Below are 20,248 nucleotides of genomic sequence, written 5' to 3' on the forward strand. Positions count from 1 at the left end.
ACATGGATGGATGTTGAATCCTGATTTTATAGCAGTCATTTCCTTTCAAATCAGTAAAGGGCAGTGAACAAGTGTACACTTTGGGGAGAAAGAGAGATAATTAGGATATAGCCACACATGTCTGACCTGGGTGGCCTCTTTAAGTAGCACTGATTCTCCCAGTCCTCTGACCCTTCTGACCATTGGCCTGCTCCCTGGAGCACGTGTGTGGTGGCCGGGCAAGGATTTGGCAACCAACGACATTGTAGGGGTCTGATGGACCAAAGGAGAAATTGCACTCGGCGGTTTGGGAACATAGTTTAGTACCAGTACCGCTATATCATTAGTGAGATTTCCCCTGGGCATGAGGGCCCCTCGACCACAGTAGGGAGGTTTGACTTAACTATAGTAACTTTGGTTGGGAAATATATTAAAATAGCTCTCATCAAGGTTGGCACTGTGTTATTTCCATGTGTTGTTCAACATGGGGCTCAGTGTAGACGTTGGTGGCTAGTGGGCTTTACGTTATTACACACACACACAACAGTTTCCATTGGAGTTCTCAAATACCACTTTGCTCTCCTACTGGCAGGTGTATGTCTCCCTGCTGGTCGAGGTTAGTTACACAGGCCTGTCTGAACGCATCTCCTCCAACAGCCTTGTGACTCACACTGCAGCCTGTACAGATGTCACAGGTGGGGTGAAAATGTGTACACACACATGCACACACAAAATAAAAAGCAGATGCCAGTCACAAGATGTGACAGCAGTTCCAAGAATCAACTCGTAGACGAGGTACTCAGACCAAAGTCAGGATGACAGTAGAATTAATGGAAAATAATCTATGGGCACAAAGTGTCAAAATGCAGGCCCTAACAGGTTGCGAGTCATGTAAGCTTGTGTTCCTTATTGTTCTAGAACCACTTTGAAACATAAATCTCATCCGTCTGTAAACAGGAAGTACTGCAGACATCCACATCCTGTTTTTTTCTTTGACATTTTTGACATTTTAGTCATTTAGCAGATGCTCTTATCCAGAGCGACTTACAGTAGTGAGTGCATACATTTTCATATTTGTTCGCTGTGGGAATCGAACCCACAACCCTGGCGCTGCAAGTTCCATGCTCTACCAATTGAGTAAATATTCCTAGGTTTTTATATTAAAAAGTTGGAAGTTGAAACAGTTCTTTCTCCACCATATGAACTTGCATAGATTACAATTTTGCATAGAGGATGATTCATTTGTATTCTTGACACACACAACATTTAGGTCACCCACTCCAGATGGGACCTGCGTACCATGCTCAGTGGTTCACAGTGAAGTCCCTATCCAGCAGACGACCTGGTGATTATGATCTGATTCAACCTCCACAGTGGTTCCCCAAACCTTTTCTGCATTGTGACCAAAAACTAAAGCCATGTAGCACATTTCCAGAATTCAATTAATGGGATAATTCACACTCAGTTTGTACAACTGATGTGCCGGGTGTCTTCTTGTAAAAAACTTGTAAAAAATATGCATGCCATCACAAATATGCATGCTATCAAATGCACTTAGTTGTACAACTTGTGAACTGGGCAACTGCTGTTACTAATCCAAGTCTCCAGAACAACTGCTGTTACTAATCCAAGTCTCCAGAACAACTGTTGTTACTAATCCAAGTCTCCAGAACAACTGCTGTTACTAATCCAAGTCTCCAGAACAACTGCTGTTACTAATCCAAGTCTCCAGAACAACTGCTGTTACTAATCCAAGTCTCCAGAACAACTGCTGTTACTAATCCAAGTCTCCAGAACAACTGCTGTTACTAATCCAAGTCTCCAGAACAACTGCTGTTACTAATCCAAGTCTCCAGAACAACTGCTGTTACTAATCCAAGTCTCCAGAACAACTCTATAACCCTTTTACTAGACCTGCTGGCCGTAAGACTGTCCGGGAACAAGCCTAGCCTTCTCACTACCTGGTGGAGCTGTTTAACAGACGGTGTGTGCTGACTAGGCATTCCACAAGTTTTCCCCCGATCACCTGATGTATTTGCCTAATTTGTCTGCTAGTTTGCTTATCTTGCACACAGTCAAAAGCCTCTCTCTAGAAAAGCCTCAATTGCAGGCAGCTCGTAGACGGTACGAGAAAAAAAAAGGACTGGTATAAAGCAATGGAAGTGTTGCTCTCACCCAAACGCGCGCGCGCACACACACACACTCTCACTCTGAGGTAAGGTGCTGTCAAATCATTAAACTAAAATGAGTCGGTTGGGTTTTCCACTTTCCCATAACACAAAGTGTAGTCAAGATGGACACAAAAACATGGTTACAAACAGGTAGTTTATTTTATTGGAATACATAATCCACTGTACAGTTGTCAGCTTCGAGAGCCCTACATGCAGAACGCGGTAAGGTTAAACATGCACAAACGTATATTACCCTTGGACAGAAAAAGCATCCTGCACAGTTTGCTGCGTATCACTGACACACAGAGAGAAGCTCAGAGCAGCGACATCCACAATAACCCTTTTGATCTGATTTCATAAATGTTTCTCTCTGGTTCCCTCCAGCCGCTTTAAGAGTCATTTCTATTCATTTATAAACACACTGCAATATAAAATAGATGATTTCCAACTTGATCGTACAGAACGAAATTCCTCTGTATGTCTATGTGGGAGTGTGAGTAGGTGTGTGTGGAGAATATCCAGTTGTTCATGTTGGAGTGTGTAGGTGTGTGTGTCTCGAGGCCTGAACATCTCTTTCTTTGGCAGGACTTACATACAGCACACAAGATGAATAAACCCTGAATGCATGAGAGAGAAAACAGAGAACCTGTTAGAATGACTGATTCCTGAACCGCTAATAACAGGACGCCACATGGAGAATGACTTTAGCCTGCGTGGACGGAGCAGACACGCTCTTGATAAAACGTACATTACTTTCAATAGTCTCTGTCGGCTTGCCATCTCATGTTATAGCTCGAGATCATGACATCTCTCACATTAAAAAAACAAAAACAGGAAGTACTCTCCAGGAGTGCATTAATGAGAAAGATGCATATCTAGCAACAACAAAATCCTACATATATTTCAATAAGGCCCACTTTACAAAATTACAAGATTTTCTTAAATAAAATCTATCCGATGCAGCTTCCAAAATAAAACATCTTTTGTTTTACAAAACAGAAACAAAAAAAACATGAGTTGAAAACAGAAGAAACCATCAAATTGAATATTTCCCCTTATTTCAGCACAAATAGTTGAAGAGACAGGGTCTCCATCTTGGAAAACACTGGCGCTGTCTCAGACTGTAAACTGGAAATACTATGGAATGATTATGGCACAATTTTAGAAGGCAGAGACACACATAAGTGCCATGACTAAGGAAATCAATTGAAAAAAGGACTTTATAATAATCTGTACAATAAACGTGACCGTCGACAACTCCTCACATTATCAGACGAGTTGTTTCGCAATTGCTCCAAGCAACTTTTTCAATTTGGCCGGTGCAAAAACACACATTTAATATATATATATATATCTTTGATGACCATACATTCAGCGAAGAAAATAAATCACAAAGAGTGGAATACATTTCTCGGGGATAAACGCAAATGGAACTTTTGACAAAAGGGCGGCTAAAAGGGGGCTTACTTATGTAGGGTCTTAATTTAAGTGCTGGTTAAGTGCAGATTACCGTTTCTGATGTCCAAAGACACCATGAACCCTCGCCTTACAAAAGAGGCCTTACAGGACTAATGGCAAGTCACTCCAAAGAGCCATTTCTGCTCTCTGGTCCCGCTCCACTAACTACATTCTACGCTACCTTGTAAGAGAGGGAAAAAAACAATGGTTCGTAAATAACAGATGTTTATACACCAGAAGTTACATAATGAGGAATGTTAAGAGTTTAGTTCTCATCTCAAAAATAGTTTTTTCCTGTCTAAACCTAGTCTCCCTCTGTCAGATTAGGTATGATCGGAGAAGGTCAATCTCCCTACAGCAGCGATCACTCTTGATTATCTGAGCAGACAGGGGTGCTGGCCTTGCATCATAGGATCAATGAAATATGATAACCGACCCATGGTGATGTAGGTCTATGGGAATGACAGCCTGTGATGTTCCTGGGCTCAACTTTGACACGGACCTCTGAAATCAGGATCTCATTAAGATGGGCTGGAGTTCACTAGCCAACTGCAGACTATCAAACCCCAGTGAGTGACTCGCAACAAGAGTCTGCACAGACACTTTTATATGAGCATCACACATAAACCCTTTGGCTATGATGGACAATCAGCACGTGGATTTTGGTTTACACATCGGAGCGAGCCAGTTCTGACTGGCACTCATCAACTGCCTCCATTTCGGGTTAGTGCTGGCCGCTGCCAAATCGTTTTGCTTTCCTCACAGTATTTATAACCCCCAAAGTCCAAGGGAAAGACGCGATTAGCTCCAGCCTTGACCTTTGACCTTTCGGCTACCCGGGGGCTGTATATCAGTGTCTGCCGGCAAACTTTGGCAGACTGTAAAACGGCTCTCAGACCTAGCAATACTTATCACGGTCGTTAAGAATCAAGGCATTCTTGGAGGGGAGGGAGGAGGGGGAAGGAGGAGGAAGAGGGGAAACTGGAACCACTGTGCAGGAAAGAAGTGATGAGGTCGGAAATACAGATTTGGAATGAGTGGCCTTCTGGCGGTTGTCATCCTGGTAACCGAGGACTGGTCAACAACAGAAGCCTTCTGAAGTGGGTAAGTCATCACGTAGCCCTTGGCACATCAGCGCCGGGCTTCTGAACAACATCAAGCGGTGTGTGTGTTTGCACTGAACACATGTTCACAGGATGGGCCAGTAGCCGTGTAAGGGGCCACATGGCGACAGTAATGCTTTATGATGCCGAGCTGGAGCACTTCTGACCGGCAAATAGAAAGGTCAGAACATTTTGGGCAGCGAACATTATTTTAAAATGGGTCCTTTGAAGATTTTTTTTGGGGGAAACAAAAAACGATTAAATTCAAAAGATTGGGGGTCTTTTTACTCGTCCGTAAATTTTTCTTCAATTGAAACCACAATGGTCTTCTATAAAATATTCTCTACAAATGTGAAAATCTTTGCAAATGTGTGATGACAGCATTCATTATACTTGTCCACACAATCTTTTGACCAACCTTGACTGAAAAACTAGGGAGTAATTCACACAGCCTAGGCTCAACAGCTTAGTAATGTGTAGCCAGCAGGAGGGGAATTGCACCTCACATTTCCACAAGGTTAGAGGAATACAACGTGGTGATTTCGGGGTTAGGAGTGATTATATTTGTATTCTTTGTGTGTAATGACTTCTTCCATTTCCCATAATCAATACACTATGAAATCTAAAGGACTGTAAATGGTAGGTCCCCATCACCAAATTGCAACATTTACAATGACAAAAATAGGTATATGCATTTTGTGGTAAATAACAAATAAATATGAAAGCTAAACAGTGAAACGGCTGGTCGGCTGCTACTACACAGGCAATGCTAAATGACAATGACTGACCAGTATCAAGGGGAAACTTCCTACCAGAGTTTGTAGTTCAGAGTTTACAGAGTATTGCATGTATGAGTACATCAGGCCTCACCACCTGCCAGACTAGTTGTGTTTCTATGGCAACCCAGTGATCTCTGTTTCTGGCCAGAGTGACATAGAACCCTCCCTAATCCAACAATGAAAAGTTCAGTTTAAATATTACAACAAAATACACTTCTATAGAAACAGGGAGAAGTTGAGACGAATCGCACCGCAAACACAGTTGCGTGTATCTGGACTGATTGTTCCTTGTGGTGATTGGAGAATTCCTATGTCTGATTGGGTGTTCACAGCAGCACATTTTACTGCTAGATCCAGGGCATCAGTTACAGTTGGAGGAAAGTGCGCTGAAGCAGAGCACCATGGGAATAGTAGTCCTGTTCCAGATGACAAATACATGTCCCCCAAGCTTAAATAAGTGCATTCCATCATTCATTGAGTGCAGACAAAAGGGGATGGACCTTCCTTTCTGCTGTGTCCCAATAGACGAATTCTAGAGTCCAGGTGAGCAGGGGGAAGAGACGGTGGCTAGCAACAGGGAGCAAATTACTGAGTAACCAAATGAAGCACAATTTGAAGGTTGTTGATCAAAGTACTTGGCTATTATCTTCCTTATTGCATAGGGACGGATGTTGAAGAGGATATTGAGTTTGCAGCCTATAAGAAAATAAGAACGTGTCTATGACAGGGCCCTTGTCTTTGTTGTTCTTGAAGCAGACAACATGCTGGGAATCATGACTCCAAAATGCTCCTCGTATACATTATGTTGAAACATGCAAACTTCCTCAAAGCCATACAGTCCACCCTCTTTTAGGCCCACAGGTTAAAAATAGATATAGGTGTATGTGTACGATGTGCAAAATAAAACCCTGCAAAAACTGCTATGGTTGTCAGTATGAAGCAAACACATGAACAAAAGCACACCAAATTAAGCAAAAAATATATATATACACACACATTTCCGAGATCAGAGGACGTTTTAAAAAATCTAAGTAATTCGCTCCCTGTTTTGGTCACATCTTGATGCAGCTCGGGGGAGCTCCGCTTGGAAGTTTCAAAGTGAGGTCTTGTAACGGTCCATTCTGAAAGACAACAAATCCTTCCTTCCTGTGTCACTCCCCTCTTCTCTCGCCCCCCCCCCCCCCACACACACACACACACACATCTGTAGACCCAGTCACCCAAGTGAGCGTCTCTCCCTTGTCAAGTCGGAGCAATACAGTATAATACATCAGGTAGGAGAAGAAGCGAAGAGGTGAGGTCCACTCCATCGCGACACTGTATATGGGAATATTATAATAAAACTGAAGTGGTCTGTGCAGATCAGTGACGTTTATAAACCCTGGATTGCTGACACTGTAATGACCACTGGGAGGCTTTGAAACCACCGGTCGGCCATATTGGCACTCCCTAGAATGAGCAGTCCTCCATAGGAATGTATTCTAGAGTATTTCAATTCAATGTTTTAAGGTCAAAATTACATGTATTTAAGTATTTTGTTGTTGTAGTGGGGAGAGTAAACATTAGTACTCTACAAAAAAATACTTAAAGGGATATTTTTTCATCAAGTTTTTTTATTTTTATGTTTAGCTCACATAATATATTTTAAAAGTATTGCCAAAGGTGTCTGTAATAGAATGTCAAAAACGTATGTAGACATTAATAAATGCATTTCCATAGCTTCCAAAATCAAGATGGCTGCACGGTGGCTTCAATACAGCACCCAGTCAGTCATCCAGGGTTTATATATGGATGTTGTAGTGGAAGGTTTTACACGTGGCCATCTTCTTTTTAGACTCAGAAGCATGGGTTGTTGCTGGACAGGGACTTGGCAGGAACTTGCCTGCCACTGCTGTTGTTGGGGGGGGGGGGGGGGGAGTAGAGATGTGGGACGCAGTACATTCCTCCTTGTTGTGCAGTTTGGGGGTGATGGAGAGCTCTGGAAGAAAAGAGAGCACAAGTCGTACAATCAGAGAGGGCTGGCTGGCATTATTAGAGTAGGAGTAATTAAACTAGCACATCATTTGATTAAAGTAAGAAGTGAAGTCAAGCAGTCCAGTGGCTCAGTCTGGAATCATATTTTTATCCTCTGGCCGAGTTCTAAAAAGATTCCCACCATAAAAATACAGTAGTAGTCATGGCTATTACAGAGCTTCAGTGAGATGAGAAGATGACCCTTCCTGTTGTAATAGTCATGGCCATCAACTGACGAGACAACAGGAAGGGTCTTCATCTCATTGAAGCTCTGTAATAGCCATGACTACTACAACGTGAAGGGTCGTGGTTCGGTACTTATTGCGGTTTTGGGGTTACGGTTCGGTACATTTTGGGGTCGTGGTTCGGTACATTTTGGGGTCGTGGTTCGGTACATTTTGGGGTTTTGGGGTTACGGTTCAGTTTCGGTAGAGCAGGAAAATGAAATGCCAACAGTCACTGTAGTTAATTTGAGTTTATTTAAGAAAATCCAAAGTGTTGGTATTCCTAACTCCATATATGATCATGAGTTATATAATGCCTGATGAGAGCACCAACAGGAGTACCAACACTTAGTATTATTTGAAATGGAAAAAAACACGATTTCTCAACACTAAAATAAAGTTTAATATGCATGTGAACATGGTTCAGACACTTTATAGGTCTATGCTATTATGTTTCCTTACAAAGAGAACAATATGTGCACCGACTCTCACAAAGGGGGCATCTTTAGCAAGATTCTTCTCATTTCCTGCTCCGGGGTAATGTGATGGGCTGTCTGTAGCCCTGGAGGTCCATCCATCTGTAGTAAGTGCAACACAGGGTGCATTGGCCAATTCACTGACAACTTCAGCTGATTTAGCTTGCTTATATAGAGCGGGTACTACCTGTTTGCTGAAATGGGTGCCGATAAGGTGAAGTTCTTAACGTGTCTCGAGCACTTTCACTAGCTGCCGAAACACCCTATTCTCAACCACCGAGAATGGGCGCATATCCGCGACTATAAACATACCTATAGCTCTTGTAATTTATTTGGCCCGTCAGAATCAGCTGTGAAGGGCTGCTTGCATGCATAAGTTGTGTTTTTTTTGTGCGTTTACGTCTTGCTCCAGTCCGACGTAAACGTGTCAACATATTTGAGGTGTTGGCAGCTGCATAGGCTATTCTGGTTGAGCAGTGGAGACATACTCTCTCTGTCCATCACCGTTGTAATCTACTGGGAAGCCAAAATGTTCCCAAACTGAAGATTTAAACGATGGAGAATCTTCCTGGTTTATCGACCCCACCACTCGCCATTGTGTAGGACTAGTTCCCAGCTGCGTCTCACAAAATGACAGTCTGAAATGCGCCAATTAAGGCTGTAGTTGTTTTAACGGAAAAGCCTGTAAAAAAATTCTGCTCAGATTTACTCAAGAGGCATACAATGCAGTGTTGGCATAGCCTATAGGCCTAGTGTTTCACACACACACACACACACACACACACACACACACACACACACACACACACACACACACACACACACACACACACACACACACACACACACACACACACACACACACACACACACACACACACACAACCAGTCAAAAGAATGGACAAGGGTTTTTCATTATTTTTACTATTTTCTACATTGTAGAACACATATGGAATCATGCAGTAAGCAAAAAATTGTTAAACAAATCAAAATGTATTTTAGATTCTTCAAAGTAGCCACCCTTTGCCTTGATGACAGCTTTGCACACTTGGCATTCTCTCAACCAGCTTCATGAGGTAGTCACCTGGAATGCATTTCAATTAACAGGTGTGCCTTTGTGAGACACAGAGTAGGTGACCGGATGATCTTCGCATGTGTGGTTCCTACCGCGAAGCATGGAGGAGGTGGTGTGATGGTGTGGGGGTGCTTTGCTGGTGACACTGTCAGTAATTATTTATAATTCATGGCACACTTAACCAGCAGGCTACCATATAATTCTACAGCGATACGCCATCCCATCAGGTTTGCGCTTTGTGGGACTATAATTTGTTTTTCAACAGGACAATGACCCAACACACCTCCAGGGTGTGTAAGGGCTATTTGAACAAGGAGAGTAATGGAGTGCTGCATCAGATGACCTGGACTCCACAATCACCCGACCTCAACCCAATTGAGATGGATTGGGATGAGTTGGACCGCAGAGTGAAGGAAAAGCAGACAAGTGCTCAGCATATGTGGGAACTCCTTCAAGACTGTTGGAAAATACATTCCAGGTGAAGCTGGTTGAGGGAATGCCAAGAGTGTACAAAGCTTGTCATCAAGGCAAAGGGCGGCTACTTTGAAGAATCTCAAATACACTCAAAAGTTTGGGGTCACTTAGAAATGTCCTTGTATTTGAAAGATAAGCACATTTACAACATTAACAATGTCTACACTGTATTTCTGATCAATTTGATGTTATTTTAATGGACAAAATATTTGATGTTATTTTTAAAAAACAGGACATTTCAAAGTGACCCCAAACTTTTGAATGGTAGTGTCTGTATACATATAAACCATTAAAAAAAAGAAATGTCCTCTCACTGTTAACTGAGTTTATTTTAAGCAAACTTAATATGTGTAAATATTTGTATGAACATAAGATTCAACAACTGGGACAAACTGAACAAGATCCGCAGACATGTGACTAACAGAAATTGAATAATGGTGGTGGGGGGGGGGGTTAAAATCAAAAGTATCAGTCAGTGGCCACCAGCTGCATTAAGTACTGCAGTGCATCTCCTCCTTGTGGACTGCACCAGATTTGCCAGTTCTTGCTGTGAGATGTTACCCCACTCTTCCACCAAGGCAACTGCAAGTTCCCGGACATTTCTGGGGGGAATGGCACTAGCCCTCACCCTCCAACTGGTCCCAGACGTGCTCAATGGGATTGAGCTCCGGGCTCATCGCTGGCTATGGCAGGACACTGACATTCCTGTCTTGCAGGGAATCACACACAGAACGAAAAGTATGGCTGTTGGCATTGTCATGCTGGAGGGTCATGTCAGGATGAGCCTGCAGGAAGGGCATCACATGAGGGAGGAGGATGTCTTTCCTGTAACGCACAGTATTGAGATAGCTTGTTGTCCTTGCAGGCACAGTCCGATTATGCTGTGACACAACGCCCCAGACGGACCCTCCACCTCGATCCCGCTCCAGAGTACAGGCCTCGGTGTAACGCGCAATCCTTCGGCGATAAACGCGAATCCGACCCTCACCCCTGGTGAGACAAAAACGCCATTCGTCAGCGAAGAGCACTTTTTGCCAGTCCTGTCTGATCCAGCGACGGTGGGTTTGTGCCCATAGGTGACGTTGTTACCGGTGATGTCTGGTGAGGACCTGCCTTACAACAGGCCTACAAGCCCCTAGTCCAGCCTCTCAGCCTATTGCGGACAGTCTGAGCACTGATGGAGGGATTGTGCATTCCTGGTGTAACTCGGGCAGTTGTTGTTGCCATCCTGTACATGTGCCGCAGGTGTGATGTTCCGATGTATCGATCCTGTGCAGGTGTTGTTACACGTGGTCTACCACTGCGAGAACGATCAGCTGTTCGTCCTGTCTCCCTGTAGCGCTGTCTTAGGCATCTCACAGTACGGACATTGCAATTTATTTCCCTGGCCACATCTGCAGTTCTCGTGCCTCCTTGCAGCATTTTGAACGTGAACGTGCCTAAGGCACCCTGGGCATCTTTCTTTTGGTGTTTTTCCAGAGTCAGTAAAAAGGCCTCTTTAGTGTCCTAAGTTTTCATAACTGTGACCTTAATTGCCTACCGTCTAAGCTGTTAGTGTCTTAACAACCGTTCCACAGGTGCATGTTCATTAATTGTTTATGGTCCATTCATTAGTGTTTAAACCCTTTACAATGAAGATCTGTGAAGTTATTTTGGATTTTTACAAATTATCTTTGAAAAACAAGGGATATTTATATATATATATATATATATATATATATATATATATATATATATATATATATATATATCTCATTCATTCAGTCGGGTTCACAGTGCAGACCGAACCGAGCTCCCCATACAGAACGGTTTGGGATGAATAAGTGTATCGTTACACGCCTACTATATAAACTTTATCAGACAATATATATCAACCTCATCAGACATTAAACATACTCTTATCAATCAGCAATGCTAGACCAGACAGCCGGGTTCCTGGGACTTCTCTTTGACATATCCTACCTGGATATTATGAAGCGGAGAGACTAAGACGGTTGGCCGGTTTAGTCGTCGGTTTGACGATTGCTCCACTGTCGATTGCCGCGCCCAGTTCTTCCCTCCGCCCGGCCAGCATGACCCCTATTGGACAAGAGCGCTGGCCTGGAAGCTGTGGTCCTCATCCCTCTGCTGGACCCTACATCTGTCGTGGAGCTCCTCTCGCTCTCATAGGGATCTAAGTCACCGGGCGCCGGCCTCGTCCTCCACGACCCAGGGTTGAGGTCCGTGTCGTCAGCGGCCTAGTCACAGCAAAACAGAAACAACACTTAGATAATTAACTTAACAGCCTGTGAGAAGGGAAATCTTAGCAAGCCGAGGCGACTGTGGATATGGCCTCTAAACATGGGGAGAAAAAACAAGATACCCCAGTGATATCATTTACATGGGGCTCGACTAGCAAATGAGCCCCCTATAAAACCTACTTGCGTACTTTCACGCAACCTCAAATGACATTATTCTAGGAACGTGAGATGACAGTGCAGTTTCTAAACGTCTGAAAGCAAAGGCCTATGATTTCAGTTTAAAAAGGCTGAAGTACTGTAACTAGTAACAGTTGGCTGGAATCCCATCCTTCCTGCCGCTGCAGAACGTTGCCAATTACCCTTAATAGCCGATCTGCATTTCCCAGGGATGACGGGCAGGCAGACAGGAAGCCCACTACAACGCGAGCGGCTGCCAAACTGGCAGGGCAGGCCAAACATGGCAACTTCCTGTTCTATTCACCCCAAAGGGAGGAAATGACCAGAGTACATTCTGCATTGATTACAGCATTAGCACCGAACAGTTGGGTCCCGTTGTACTTCGAGTGTAATCATATGTAAATTAGGCTTCCTGAACACCAAATGTACACCAAACCACAGCATTATTTTCTGAGTCATCTTCACATTTCTCCTGTGGATGCGGATAGTTCACATGACTCCTTATTCTAACAAAAGTGTATGAAAAAGTTTCCGGGTTGGGTGGACCTACACTAAAGTCTAGTCTTCCAGTTCAGTGACCTAAATAAGCAATGTGTGCAAAAATACCAGAAGGAACATTCTCCAAGTTCATTCCCTCTGTGTGAGGTACTAGGGACATGACTAAATCTTAATTCCAGAGAATATTTCTGCTGGATGAATGTCACATTTTAAACGTTGTTAAGCAATTTGATCTGCCACATGAGCAGAGGAAATGTCCTAGGAACGCCAAGCGCTGAAGCCCTCACAATCCTGCTTTGTTCACGCTTCACTGAAATATCTTATGATTGGGGACTGGTATTTTTAGAAAGTAAACCAAAAAAAACAATACATCAAATCCAGACCCACTTTTTGTTTTGAGATTAAGTGAAAAAGTTTATCCTTGTTCAAATCTTTGCTAATCCCGTATGTGTTACGGAAAATAGTACATTGGTTTTCTTGAGTTAAAACAGACTTGACAAAGCCTCAATTTCACTCAGTTCTAAAAACCCCCTTTTAGGCAGTAGTCTCTCATGACAACATGTTGGTCTTAAAATACAGCACGGAATCAAAAGGCCATCATAGAAATAGTTTACCTTCGAGGACAACATAACTGGAGTGTTACATGCCTTGCAGAACAAACCATTGCTTCGACATGAAATATGTCTTGTCTTGGTTGTGTTTTATAAGTCCATGACTTGTGTTCTCTGTTAGAAGCGAACTGTGCCAAAGCTCGGCTACAAGCAGACAATGCTCATTACACCCTAGGTAATATGTTTCAGAGAAGCCTTAATTCAAGCTGGTTATTTACATGAATGTTTGAGCGCTTTGTCCAGGAAATATTTTAATAGTTTTAACATACCTTGTGGAAACCATTCCTCAAAACCTTTCTTACAGGCCATTGGCATCTCCTCTGTCTGACATTTTAACCACCTACCAGCTCTTGTCCGTGGAATAGTCCAAGTTCAACTCCAGCACAGATTGTTTTTCCAGGCTTTTAGGTTAAAGTCGGGGTCGAAAACCAACCAGAATGACCACAAGGGCCCTGCGTTTCACTTTGTTGCCACTGGGTTTGACTGACTTGCACAAAGGATGTTTTTGTATCTCGATCAGCCAGATCGACCACTGGTCCACAGCCAACCATAAGTTCACAGCCCATTCACATACCCATCTGAGGTTCCCAAGTTTTACAATGGGCTGAAAAAACAACACTGATGTTCTGTCCTGAAGGTAAGAATGGAGGGTTAGTGAGGCTGTGTGCAGCCAGTCAACATTAAAACCACAGAGACCATTATAATCTGATGCTATACTGCTGTCATGACTGACATTTCAATGGATGAAGAGATATCCCTCTACGATGAGGGGGTCAAACAAATGACAACCATATAAATTATATATGACCTCCATACTCAACTGGTGGACCGCGGTCCAGATCTGGACCCAGAACTGGATCCAAATGGGCCGCAAGTCCCAACTACCAAAAGAAAAATGGTTGGGAACTCAGTCGGGCTACCACCCATGGCATCATAAACACACAAGACATGGAACATTTTGTAGATTTGCAGGACAGGACCGTTAAAACCCCATGCAAAATGTGTAGAATTGCAGGAAATTTGCTTTATAACAGCAAAATGTTCTCTCTGCCAACAAGAGTATTGTGAACAGGTGGGGATTTATTACTATACTGATAAATGACAATATCCATCCGGACCTTTACCACCTAGGAAATGTGTGTGACCGGACCGCCTCAAATAGTACTGGAGTACACCTGTTATATGTGATGAATAGCCAATCAATAAGCTATCTACTGATAGTCGCCCTAGGTACCCAAGGACATCAAGTGCTGTGTCTTCTCTGAAGTGACTATTGATTGTGTGGGGCTAGCCTGGCTAACTTAATTTGGGTAATAACAGACAGAGGTTAAGAAGTCAAATTCAATTTCTATAATCGAAAACTGATAGAAAAATTTGGCTGATCAATGATGGGAGATAGAGGCTTCATGATATGGCAAACCTGCCATACACTGTTGTTGTCAAACACGGATCGATATGGCAAACCTGCCATACACTGTTGTTGTCAAACACGGATCGATATGGCAAACCAGCACTTTTGAAACGTTGATTAACCTGTTGAGGACAGAGGGCGCTGTTTTCACTTTGGGGGAAAATCGTGCCCAATTTAAACGGCCTAGTAACTCAATTCTTGCTCGTACAATATGCATATTATTATTACTATTGGATAGAAAACACTCTAGTTTCTAAAACCGTTTGAATTATATCTGTGAGTAAAACAGAACTCCTTTTGCAGCAAACTTCCTGACAGGAAGTGGAAAATCTGAAATCGATGCACTGTTCTAGGGCCTGCCTATTAAAGTCCTTGATATTTATTAGTTTAGATGCACTTCATACGTCTTCCACTAGATGTCGACAAGCAGTGAGAGAAGAAATTGAGTGTGTAACTTGATCTGGGCTCGAATAATAGCTCTTGGCATGACGTGTCACCAGTTTCCTGTTTTCTGGAGAGCGCGAGAAGGGACCTGGATTTGCCTTCTGATAAGCTGTTGTTATGGACGACTAATATCTCCGGCTTTGATTTTATTTGATACATGTGACAATATCATCGTAAAGTATGTTTTTTCAATATAGTTTAATCAGATTATTGAAATTTTTTCGGGAGTTTTGCCGTGTTCTGTTCTCTGAGTTTGTTGACGATGGAGAGATTCGCGCCACTTGGCAAGTGTGCTTGCTAAATCGAGAGGGAAAAAGGCCGTTCTAAATCCAAACAACGATTGTTCTGGACAAAGGACCCCTTGTACAACATTCTGATGGAAGATCAGCAAAAGTAGGACCCATTTTATGATGTTATTTCATATATCTGTCGTACATGTGAACTAGTCGTTTGCGCCCAGAGTTTGGGCACTCTCTCGCTATACCTAAGCTGGATGTCGTAATGAAGTTATTTTTTAGAATTCTAACACGGGGATTGCATTAAGAACTAGTGTATCTATCAATTCCTACACAACATGTATTTTTGTTCATGTTTATGAATAGTTATTTGGTCAGAATATGTGTGTCAGAAAAATATCCGGACGTTGTGGGAAAAAGATGCTACGTTAGCACAATGTATAACCACTGATTTCAGCTCTAAATATGCAAATTTTCGAACAAAACATAAGTGTATGTATAACCTGATGTTCTAGGACTGTCATCTGATGAAGCTTATCAAGGTTAGTCAAAAATTATATATCTTTTGCTCGTTTATTCGCTATTGCTAACGTGCCTATTGCTATCGCTAACGTGCCTTGATGAATGAATGCGGTAGTGTGGTAGGCTATTGTAGTAAGCTAATATAATCCTATATTGTGTTTTCGCTGTAAAACACTTTAAAAAAATCGGAAATATTGGCTGGATTCACAAGATGTTTGTCTTTAATTTGCTGTACACCATCGATTTTTCAGAAATGTTTTATGATGAGTATTTAGGTATTTGACGTTGGTGTCTGTAATTACTCTGGCTGCTTCGGTCCTATTTGTGACGGTAGCTGTGATGGTAGCTGCAATGTAAAACTGATTTATACCTCAAATATGCACATTTTTCGAACAAAACATAGATTTATTGTATAACATGTTATAAGACTGTCTGATGAAGTTGGTTCTTGGTTAGTTAGGTTGGCTTTGTGCATGCTACCTGTGCTGTGAAAAATGTCTGTCCTTTTTTGTATTTGGTGGTGAGCTAACATAAATATTTGTGGTGTTTTCGCTGTAAAACATTTTTAAAAAATCGGACATGTTGACTGGATTCACAAGATGTGTATCTTTCATTTGCTGTATTGGACTTGTTAATGTGTGAAAGTTAAATATTTCTCAAATATTTTTTGAATTTCGCGCTCTGCCTTTTCAGTGGAATGTGGGAGGAGTTCCGCTAGCGGAACGCCAGAGCCAGACAGGTTAAATGTGCACTGTCCCTGTAAACATTAACTCAGACTCAACCTAATAAATGAAACATCACCCTGAGACAGCAGAGCTGTGTACAGACAAACAATGAGAGAGATGTCCATGGTGCTTACTGATGCACATCTCACTAACAGTTGACCTTTGACACTGCAATCACTGTCCATGACTAATCATAAACCGTAAACGCACTACCATTTGACAATACTGTGGTATTGATGCCTCAAGCCCTTTACTAACGAATAGGAAATACACAACTGGAATAAGAGAGGATGACTACCTTTAGTGAAGTTCACAGAAAAACATCTTGGAAATAAGCTCTGTTTACTTATATTCCCATTGCCTGCAGGAGGGTGCCAAGGGCAAGGCGACAATGAGTGACTGAAACACACACAGAAAGCAAAACAAATTAGGCCGTTGATCAGAAAGGTTAGGCGTCAAGATGATATAATGAAGGTTATTTGAGCAATAAGGAACTATGAGTAACCTGGAGAGGCGGAGACTAATTGTGATATCTGAGGCTTTCTCTGCTAAACCTTGGACTGTCTATTTTAATATTTCTCTCTTTTCTGTAATTTATCACCATATGTCCTTTTTTAAATTTATTTTTAATTTAACCAATATTTAACTAGGCAAGTCAATTAAGAACAAATTCTTATTTACAATGACGGCCTACTCCGGCCAAACCAGAACGACGCTGGGCCAATTGTGCACTGCCCTATGGGACTCCCACTCACGGCCGGTTGTGATACAGCCTGGATTCAAACCAGGGTGTCTGTAGTGACGCATCTAGCACTGAGATGCAGTGCCTTAGACCGCTGAACCAGGGTGTGTGTAGTGACGCCTCTAGCACTGAGATGCAGTGTCTTAGACCGCTGAACCAGGGTGTCTGTAGTGACGCCTCTAGCACTGAGATGCAGTGTCTTAGACTGCAGTGCCCCTCGGGAGCCTTCTAAAAGCAACTTACTGGTAAGTCATCTTTCGAATCCACTCAGACACAGCTTTGAAAGCAGTAAAAGTTTACAAGGTAGGGTGTTTATTCTTGTGCTGGCTTATAAATCACTTAAGCTATAAGGCACGAGGAGGTGTGGTATATCGGGGGGGTTGTGATATATGGCCAATATACCATGGCTAAGGGCTGTGTCCAGGCACTCCGCAATGTGTCATACCTAAGAACAGCCTAGCCGTGGTATATTGGCCATATATCACAACCCCCCCCCCCTCCCGAGGATCCTAATTTCCATTATAAACTGGTTACCAACGTAATTAGAACAGTAAAAAATATATATGTTTTGTCATACCCGGGGTATACTGGCTGACATACGACGGCTTTCAGCCATTCAGCATTCAGGGCTCCAACCACATGGTTTATAATGATGGTTAGGAGGGGCTTTATAAGGCAGAATGACTGTAATTATAGATCTAAGGGCCATGTTGCCATCATGTTATTTTTTTAATGGCTCGCTTGGCTGCAGATGAAAGGCTTGGTGGAGGGCTTAGGGCTGGAGCCCTCTTTGTTTGTTCTGACTGAGTGGAGCTGGGTGTGTTGCACAGTATCAAACCGAACCCCATCGGCCAACCAGATAACCCAGAGTGACAATGACCCATCTGCAGATTTGTTAAAACAGGGAATCCTGACCCCCTTGACCCCTGACCAGGCAGGTCACTGTGGGTTTGCGACCCCTAATCCCCTCCTAATCAGCTGGACCCCAGAAAAGTACAGTTCAGAGGCTACGACAACAACAAGCATCACTGTTGTGTGATGACCCATCAGATCTACACAATCCTGCTTATTGCTTGTATTAAATAAACAGAACTTGAGTTATGAAGCAGTTACGAATGACACAAAACAGCCCAGAAAGACCATTTCAATGACAACTTCATCAATAAGCTTGTTTTTTTGCTTGTTTTTCCCCCCCTTCATAGGAAATACACCATGGAAGATTAATATGAATGTGGCTGATGGATGATAGGGGTGAGGGGCATGGGGGGGGTTGCGACTGGCAACATCAATCTTCATCTCTGGTTATGTCCAGTTTATCTGCAGGAAAACACTAGATTCCCATCCACTAGGCTAGTTTGTCAGTGTGACAAATTGAGATGTTATTGTAGCCAGTTCCCTAGGTTTGCTAGTGTTAGCGTAGCCACTTGACAAACAGCACACTATTGGACAAGTCGTTTTACTGTGAGGCAGTTGTCATTTTTACCTCATCTATTTGATGCCCTGTATAATCTTTAACACGTCTAGAGTTGTACATCTCTCCACTGTAAGTGGCTGTGGATAAGAGAGGAATGATGAGGCCCTTTTGGCTCGAGAGTATTCAGACAGTTCTAGACATGCATTTCAACTGTGTGTGAAACTAAAAGCTTGTTATTCTATGTAGTGGAGGGAGTGTGAAATGTGGACAGAGCTAACCATTGATGGGTAGACTCACGTATGCATGGTACTCAGCATGGTACATTCACATTGATTCTAAAAAGTCAGCAATGCAGTTAAATCTTCCACTTTTCTGCATTCTCAAAATTCACATAAGAATGCATATTTTTCTTCACGTCAAATACATTCTTATCTCGCTGTCCCAGTACGTGTCAGATTGACTCACTGTCTACCAGTTAGTGTGAACAAGCTCGTATCTCGTCTGTGCTTTAATAAAAGAGGTGTCAGATGAATGACCAAGCGTCCCTGTCAAAACAGCTGACACAAGGACTTCACTCACACATAAATCGACCTGACTACAAGTCATGCTTAAAATATTCATCTGAAAATCTGACACCAGAGAATTAATTGAATTCCAATGAAGAAATCTTTGAAAAACAGTCTGCAGTGCATTGTGGGAAATGGAGTCAAACGGCGTCAAATGGAGGCGAGATACATGGGAGGTGAGCCTTTGAACAATGCTCATCTTCAATTATGTCAGGAATAGGACACCGGCTTGGCAGGGCACAGTTGGTAAGCTCAGGCACAAAAAATACATGCAAGCTATTTCTTTCCCTTGAGTTTTTTTCTAACCTTTTTCCTGTTGAGGTCTTTTCATTTTCATGCTCCCTCTCTTTTTTTGTCCTACCCTTTTCTCTTTGTGCTTACTTCGGCATGAGGAATCAGGTTCAGATAACTGCTGTGCTAAGCTTAAAAATTTTAGGCCTGCGTCAGTGAAAAAAATTGCATCGGAACACTCAAAGTGGGCACACCAGAAAGCTACAGTTGGTGTTTTCTGGAGTATATTTTCCAAAGATTAGCAATGTAAGTACACATGTATATGCTGTATTGCCATTGGCAAAGTACAAGTAAAGAGAGTACTTTTAAACGTAGGTATGCACTCGGAGCCAAGACTCAAGGCCGTTTGGTGCCCAACATGTTCAGAGATTTAGTTACAGTAAAAACAGAGAAAACATCCCCCTCTTACTCCTTCGAAATAACTAAAAAATTATTGTTTGAGGCTTACAAATGATCTGTCCTCATGTCAAAGTTCCAGATGTAATGTGTCAAGACCAAGCTTAGACATCCAACTTAAACCTTATGAAAATATATGTTGAGCACAACTGCAAACATATTCTAATCATATTAATAGAGACAAATATCTCTGAACATTTCCTTGCCTAGACTCAATGACCAG

At 42.5% G+C, this 20,248-nt stretch overlaps 1 protein-coding gene across 2 annotated transcripts in view; it reads right to left on the reverse strand.

Moving 5' to 3' along the window:
- Positions 1-2,285: 2,285 nt before the first annotated feature.
- Positions 2,286-20,248, reverse strand: part of LOC129811445 (leucine zipper protein 1-like) — a 64,895-nt gene continuing 46,932 nt past the window's right edge. For both annotated transcript variants that reach the window (XM_055862745.1, XM_055862746.1), the window contains exons 3-4: positions 11,715-11,989; positions 2,286-7,468 (exon numbers count right to left, since the gene is read on the reverse strand). In XM_055862745.1, the coding sequence (XP_055718720.1) occupies positions 11,756-11,989 (234 nt within the window). In that variant the 3' untranslated portion in view covers positions 2,286-7,468; positions 11,715-11,755. The remainder of the gene's footprint in view (positions 7,469-11,714; positions 11,990-20,248) is intronic.

The sequence above is a fragment of the Salvelinus fontinalis genome, chromosome 15, assembly GCF_029448725.1.
Source record: "Salvelinus fontinalis isolate EN_2023a chromosome 15, ASM2944872v1, whole genome shotgun sequence".
Classification (NCBI taxonomy): Eukaryota; Metazoa; Chordata; class Actinopteri; order Salmoniformes; family Salmonidae; genus Salvelinus; species Salvelinus fontinalis.